An 8,082-nucleotide genomic window follows, 5' to 3' on the forward strand; every position below is an offset into this window, starting at 1 on the left:
ACAGGAAGGGAATGGTAAAAGTTTATTGTCTTGGTGGTGTTTAATCAGTTGTCTTCATTTATGCATCTACTGCAGTTTAAAACGATCTGAATGATGTGTACATGTAGTGTTTATGAGGGTAATTATTACTGGTGATAAAGCTCCTAATAATCAAACCAAGCATACAAGCAGCAGACAAAGGCAACAAAATATCCGTCGCTGCTTCTGTCGGACCTCAGTCAAATTTTAATAGAATAGAATAGAATAGAATTCAACTTTATTGTCATTGCACATGCACAGGTACAGGGCAACGAAATGCTGTTTCGTAATGCATGTAATGCCCAAGTCTGGAGTTATTACAGTATATACAAAAAGTCCATAGACAGCACTCTAAGCAACCAGGAAAAACTTATTACTAACCTGTTACTTTATTATCTAATGCTTGATAGATATTTGTTAGCAATCTGAATCTGAGCAATGTTTCTCGTTGTGTTTCTGGGCTGTAAAATGAACTAAAGTACTTCACAAGTTAAAGCTTGTCTTTGACTTGTGTTTTTCTCATTTTGGGCACTTAGTCAAGCTATTATTATTTAGTTTCAGTATATATATATTTTTTACAGCCGTTCTGATAAAAATCTGCCTGATATGTTTCTGCAGGAGAGTATAAATGTATCACATGATGTGGTGGTCAGACCTATGTTAAGTTGTTATTTCTGTGTAAAAGGAAGGAAGCAGAGAGAAGTTTTAAAACCTCTTTGTTTCCTTCACAGCTCTTTGGTATCTGCTGTGCTGCTGCTTCACTCTCTCTCTTTACAGAAAGTTGTAGAAGTTTTCAGACGTGTCACTGCTGGATGTGAGGATGGGAGCCACTTTGCTCTGTGAGCTGGGCCTATTCTGTGAGTACATCACTGACTCCTATTTTTCGATTCATACTGATCCATAAACATGTTTTAGTAAAAAGAACAGAGCATCAGTCGTTTGTACCATTGCAGGTCATGTGATCAGAGAACTCTCATGTTTGTTACCAACATGGTTGTTTTTAGACTGGATTAGATTTTAGTGCACTGACTCAGATCAGAGTGGAGCTGGTTTAGTTTATCTAAGAAAGGTTTCTTTTCTCCATCAGTGATAATTTGATGCTGATTAAATCGTAATACAAAATGTAACCAATAATAGTAGACAATGATAAAATGCATAAGGGCAGTGATTAAAGCCAGTGCTAGATTTTAACAGCATTTTATTGCAGAAATATTCTTCCTTAGTCAAGGTATAAAGAGTACTCGACTAATCCTGCTCCTGACTAAATGAAACTTGCTTCCTAAAGGAAGATTAGAGCTCGCCCAGCCATAAATGGAGATTTAAAAAAGAAAACTCCCAGTAGGCAGGTTTAACTTCAGATGAATGTTATTTGCTATGACACATAAATATGTCAAAAATAATCAACAAATACCTCCTTCTAGACAAATTCTTGTTGACAGAAGTGACCCACTGCAATTTGTCAATGGCATTAATTTTTGAGATTTTTTTCTAATACATAAAGTAAATACTGGGGAGATCATTTCCCTTTTGGACCCCAGTCTTTCACTGGCTGTCCAAAGAGGATTGCCTGTACCATTTCAGGTCATGTGATCAGAGGACACTCATCTCTGTTATCACCATGTTTGTTTGTAGACTGGATTAGATTTTAGTGCACTGACTCAGATCATAGCAGACATTGAAAATCTCCCAGTGTTTTAAGGAGTTTGGTAAGAAAGCGACTGGACTTTAAACACTAGTGGGATTGTTCCTTAAGAAGGTCATTAACTCACTATTGATCATGTGCCTCAAGAAATGAGACACATCATTACCAACAGTTTTTTTTATTTATGTTACATTTTGGTGTCTTTAGTTTGATAATGTCTGAAGTTTCTGTCTTTATTGTAGTGCTCTGTACGCTCGTCTGCAGTGGACACGCTCAAGGTGACTGAACAGTTTTCCTTTTTCTATTTCTTCCTTTTTATTTAATAAAGATTATTCTCAACCTGTATGACTCTAATGCAGATCCTATTTGTGTTTTTCAATCAATGTTTTGCCTTGAGCATTAAATAAGTGTTTCAGATTGCTAATTGTCTGTTTGTGTTGGATTCTAGATGCTGTGCTAACTATTGAACCCAGCTGGTCCAGTTATTTCATTGGAGAGTTTGTTACCTTAAAGTGTAACATGAATGAAGGAAGAGACACTGACTGGTATTATGCAAGCAACAAGAATGGTAAAACGTATTTCATCTACTGGAAGAACGGAGACTACAGATTAAAACTTGGCTCGACATATGACAGTGGTGAATATCAGTGCTCTGGTACCTGGAAGGAGTCAAATTATACAAAGAACAGTAATACTGTCTCTTTAACTGTATTAGGTAAGTCCTCAGTGATTAATAATGTGATGATTCCAGTTAAAATTCTCATCTGAATTATAAAAAAAATCTGTTTAATAAATGTTTCATTGAAACTATTTTATTTCTGATGTATTGAAACATTGAACTTTAACCATGACCATTGTATTTTACCTAACTTTGTTCACAGTACACACTACAACCAAAATACTCATGTGCATGTTTTAATGTATAACAAGAATAACTGTGGATGAAATGTAATTTAAATAATGAAAAAAGAAACATCAAAGCTCCACATAATTTAAGGTGACGATGTTTCTGTTGTCTAAATGTGAAACCAGGCAGATCCCTCTGAACCCATCGTGTTTTTCCTTCAACAGTGAACTTCATTAGTTTACATTCAGTGTGACTTCTTCAGGCCAAAGAATGGACAAACATTTGAAATGTGCTTATTTAGAGATCTACAACCTGAATTACCCAACTAACCTCAATATTGTAGCTCTCTCACCACATTAGAAAAAATTAAAATGATCTTAAACTGTATTTAAAAAATAAATTTAATTAGGATTAGCATTCAACTTTATTGTCACTACACATTTATAAATACAGGTTAAGGAAATACAGTTTGCATCTGTTTAGAGTGCAAGAGTAGTAAGTGCTAAAAAATAGGAGCAATTATATACAGATAAGGGTAGTATAAATAAATGGTGGGATAGTTATGAACAGATTATGTACAGAGAGAGCAAATATACAGATGACCTACAGACATATGTACAGATATACAGATGATCTATATAGTATACAGATGTTCTGTATTGCTATACAGACAGGCAGAAATACAGATGTACTATGAACAAATATAAAGCTTTGCTAAATATATACAGATGTGCTACATATGGTAAACAGATCTACAGAGTGCTATGAATATATTCACAGTGGAAGCATAGCGCTCTGAACAGACTATAATAGTGAACAGTGTACGCACTATACCAGAGACTATACTGGTTCAGTGTCCTAAACTATAGCAGTAACCAATGTAAGCATATGGTGAATGTTGAGAATGAATGACAGTCATGATCATGGTCATTAGGAGGGATGAGTCGGTGTGGATGGAAAGGTTCAGCAGTGGACTGAATTCAGTAAGCTGACAGCTGTGGGGAAGAAGCTGTTCATAAACCTGCTGGTTTTAGTCTGTAGGGTCCTGTAGCGTCAGCTGAAGGGGAGGAGCTGGAAGAGTTTATTGGCAGGATGAGAGGAGTCCCTGAGAATGATGCGTGCTCAGCAAAGACATCTCTTCTTGGAAGTTGGAATTTAAATAAAATGAAAGCATATTTTAAAATGTTGTTCAATGGCTGTGTGTTTTCTTTTCATCTTTTTCATAACAGCAGATAAACCCAGGGCCACACTGACAGCAGGAACAACAATCATACCAGTAGGGGGCAGTGTGACACTGACCTGCTCTGTGCAGAGCTCTGATGGATGGAAATATGAGTGGTTCAGACGAACCCAAACAACCTCTGAAGGTAAAATCAGAGATCAACAAAACAGAGATATCAGAGTATCTCAAGGAGGAATCTACAGCTGCAGAGGAACAAGAGGAAACCCAGTTTACTACACTGATAGAAGTGATGATGTCACCATTGAGATAACCTGTGAGTTCAGTCATTTAGTTTGAAATATACATTCACTCATGATTATCAAACATACAATGTTGAGTTTTCTGTGTTGATTTCATGTTTCTGTTTGTATCTCAACTGTTAATATGTGTAAACAGTTTCCAATAAAGTTGTTGTAAAACAACAACCCAACTGGCCTCAGATATTCAGAGGTGAGACGATCACTCTGACATGTGAGGTGCAGGAAGGAGGTGAAACCACTGAGTGGGAGTATGAATGGAGAGGACCCAGGACACCCACACAGTGGACACACAATAATGATGTGACATTCAGAGTTTCTGAGTCCAGCAGTGGAGACTACATGTGTAAGAGTCGACGCAGAGATGACTCATATTCTTCAACAGAGTGGAGTGAAGCCTTCACATTGTCAGCATCAAGTAAGTCATGTTTGTTGTGTGATCTCCATTTGACAAATGTCATAATGGTCAGCACAGGATGAATTCAATGGTCTACAAAGCATGTTACATTGTTAGTCAGACAAAGAGCTGCAGCTGATAGTAGCCTCATTGTAGACAGTTTGTCACCACTTTGTGTCATGAACTTTCAGCTGGTATAGAGACGCCAATGCTGACCTGCTGCTCCATCACCTGAGGACAATGATGACAGAAATACAAAAACAGAAAAAAACTGACAAGGTGGAAAAATTATTATTACAAACAAACACTGAGGTGATGTCTGTGGAAATTCAAAGTGGACAGAATGTATGGGGTGAAGATGTAGCATATTAACCATATTACATTATCATTTTTATAATAGATAGTAAGATTTATATATTTTTTTTAATTACTGGTTGTCTTTGTGATTAATGGAGTTACAAGAAGTAATGCAATATTTTCCTTGTTCAGTTGCATTACTGTTGAAGATTTTTCTTCTTTCTCTTTTTGTCAGGAAATTGATGCTTTCAAAGACTTCATTTAAGAACAGTGGTAGATAAATCATTGCATTTTGTTGTATTGATGGAACGAACAGTGATGTGTGACTTTTTGATATTAGTGTGTATTTTTGCAACAGGAAGTTTATAGATACAGAGAAATATATTGATGTGTTTCTTCTGGTCATGTAGGAAGAAGACTATCCGCTAATCAAAGCAAACTTGCCATGAACAAATAATCTAAACAAATGAAAGTCTGAAATTAGAAATCTCATAAATAAAGTGTTTCTATTTCAAATTTTTCTGTGCAGCTACTAGTTAGACTACTACTAGTCTGGGAATTATAAACTTCAATTGGGAAGAAGTTCTGTGTCTTCTGTTGTGGTACTCTTTTATAAATCCAGAGAAGAATCATAATGAAACAGAAAAAAATAAACACTAAAAGAATAAAATGCATTATCGGCCTCTGTAAGAGCACTCATACCATTTCAGTTTGCTCTTATTCCTTCCTATGTGTTGTTGGAAACTGGAGAGCAAGTTTATTCCCAACAACATACAGGCACATGCAGATTACATCAGACTGGTGTGATCCCAGCCTGTGTGTGGGGTATATATTCATATTTTCTTTGTGTCTTTGTTTAAACTCAACAGCAGATCAACCAAAGGCCCAAATAACTTCTGATATGAGAGACATTCCAGTAGGGGGCAGTGTGACCCTGACCTGCTCTGTGAACCCATCATCATCATCTGGATGGAAATACTACTGGTACAGAGATGAGAACTCCTCTGAACCCCTGACCACACAAGATGCAGTTTTCCACTCAAATGAACAAATCAGTGTCTCACAGGAAGGACTCTACAAGTGCAGAGGAGGAAGAGGAAACCCAGTTTACTACACAGAGGACAGCCAAGAAGTCAGCATTGATACAAAGGGTGAGTTTATAATATATTATTTAACTTTTTTTAACTTATAACTTAGGTTCAGTTTAAAACGTATGTTTCTTATCCACAGTAGATGTCCCGAGTCCTGAAATCTCTTCATTTCCTATTCTGATAAGCATTGGAGCAATTTCTGGAATTACATTTATTTTCATCCTGCTCTTGTTGTATTGCTGTAAAAAGTTCAAAGGTGAGATTTTCATATTTTTCTTCTAATATTACATATTTTATATCTTAAATGATTAAATACACAGATGCAGCATTGAGTCATAAAATGCAAACTGTTCACAAGAATGTATAATCCACAACAACATAAAACAAACATCTAATTTTACATTTTTAATAAAGGTGCTGCTAATGAGCAGACGCTGAGTCAGGATGAAGATCAGAAGCAAGTGTACTCCTCTCTTCTTCATGGTTAGTTTTTCATGCAGTTTCAAATATTCTGATGCTATTTGCAACAAGACTGTACTTGTTACATCTGCTGCAGCTTTTAATATAAATGTTATTTGTAAGAATATTTGTGTTTAAGTTAGTATCACAGACATGAGGTGACTGATTTTCTCTGACCTGCAGGTGATCGTTGTGTCTATGAGACAGTCAGAAAATGTGAAAACACTGAAAATGGTAAAGTTTACACTTTCATTAATACAGAGCTTGTGGAAGCTGGATGATGATACAAAAACTGTGTTTAACATGAAAGTCAATAAGATTCTTATTTCAGGTCCAGCAGAAGGTGATTACAACAATGTCACATCTGTGATTCAGCTCAGTCATTAACAAGACAAGTGAGTGCACAAAATGTGAGGTGATGACCATGAGAAAATACCTTGATAATTATCATCATTAATAATTACACTTGAAATGCTTTCATTTGATCACCTCAACAGGGCAACGTGGTGACCCAGAAGAGAGCTCTGACTACAATAATGTCAATCCAAATTCAGCCACAGCTCTTAACAGCAGCTCTTCAGCTGTTTTGTAATTGTCGATTGAGCCAGCACCGAAAATGTATTTAATGGTAAAGAAAGAAGACTCCACAAGAACCACCTGCAGACCACCCTGTGTGATGCTGCACTTGCCAAAAGACAAACTCTTGCAGCACTCCATCCATGTCAGATAAAGTGACACTGCCAGAGACTTCCCATTCAGGCAAACACCAGACCTCTTATATCCATCAGATCACTTGAAATAACTGTACATACTTCTTTCTCCCATCATTTTTTTAAATGTCTTATACTGTAAATATTCTAATTTTATTGTGAACGTTCATTTTAATCAGCTTTCTTATTATTTTAATCTGTTTCATTATAAGTCAAAATTAGTTTTGTTTTGTTTTTTAACCACTTTTTTAACCCTTTAAGACCTACCATAGAACCAAGTCTGCCAGAGCTTATATTATATTTTACATGCTGTAGTACCATTTTGGGAACATTTCAAGTTGCTATACATCAATACAACTGTTATAGCCCATATTTTAATAATATGTATGCATTAAGTCCATAGTAACTACATTAATTGCAAAAAAGTGCAATAAACTACAAAAAAAACCTGAAAATCGTTTTTGTTTTTTTACATATATTTCTGCTTGGAGAAATTTAAGAGGTTTATCCCTCAAAACTTTAAATACAAAAAAGTTGCAAAAAAGAGTTTACAACAGGTATTTTATTTTGAGTGTCTTCATAGTTTTATTTTTGAAATATACCAATTTTTATACACTGCAGGAAAACAGCACGTGCATCAAAATAAACTATTTTCAGCAGTGCAATTTGAGTTCTAAGCATCACAGAAACTATTCAGAAAAGCATAAAGTCAAACATGACTTATAAAAACACAAGTATAGGCTTAAAAAACTATATTTTCTGCAAAAATGATGTCACTTCCGGTTTCGGGCAGGTAATGGCGGACACGCCATCGTTCGCGCTGAATGTGGGAAGTGTTACGAACAGCTGATCGGATCGGCAAAGCGTGTTTCTGAAATATTATGTTTTTGTTCCCGCAAGGGCTTTTTATGCAGTTTTTGCAAAGCTATATGTGGAAGGAAACCGTGACCGAGGAAAAGCTGATGGCATGAGATGTAAGTACAACTCTTCCGGTTTCATATGCAAAAAAAATGATTGCGCTAGCTTATGTGGTTCTGGTTCTACAGGGATTTAAAAATAGTTACGCAAAACCAAGCGTGCCAGCTCCGCAGGGACGTGCAGAGAGGTTTAAAGGGGCGGGTGCTCAAAGTTAAAAAGGGGCA

At 36.1% G+C, this 8,082-nt stretch overlaps 1 protein-coding gene across 1 annotated transcript; it reads left to right on the top strand.

Moving 5' to 3' along the window:
- Positions 1 to 795: 795 nt before the first annotated feature.
- LOC121813029 (Fc receptor-like protein 4) lies at positions 796 to 7,219 on the top strand (the record flags this gene model as incomplete). The annotated part of the gene is given in 11 exon segments (XM_042216447.1): positions 796 to 875; positions 1,903 to 1,938; positions 2,109 to 2,375; positions 3,737 to 4,003; positions 4,126 to 4,404; positions 5,550 to 5,831; positions 5,911 to 6,027; positions 6,186 to 6,254; positions 6,414 to 6,464; positions 6,562 to 6,625; positions 6,728 to 7,219. Coding segments are annotated over 10 exon segments (1,461 nt in total). The 3' UTR covers positions 6,618 to 6,625; positions 6,728 to 7,219.
- Between the last annotated feature and the right edge of the window lie 863 nt (positions 7,220 to 8,082).

This window comes from Haplochromis burtoni, unplaced genomic scaffold, assembly GCF_018398535.1.
Source record: "Haplochromis burtoni strain Fernald_Lab_line unplaced genomic scaffold, NCSU_Asbu1 Contig_1061, whole genome shotgun sequence".
In the NCBI taxonomy this organism is placed as follows: Eukaryota; Metazoa; Chordata; class Actinopteri; order Cichliformes; family Cichlidae; genus Haplochromis; species Haplochromis burtoni.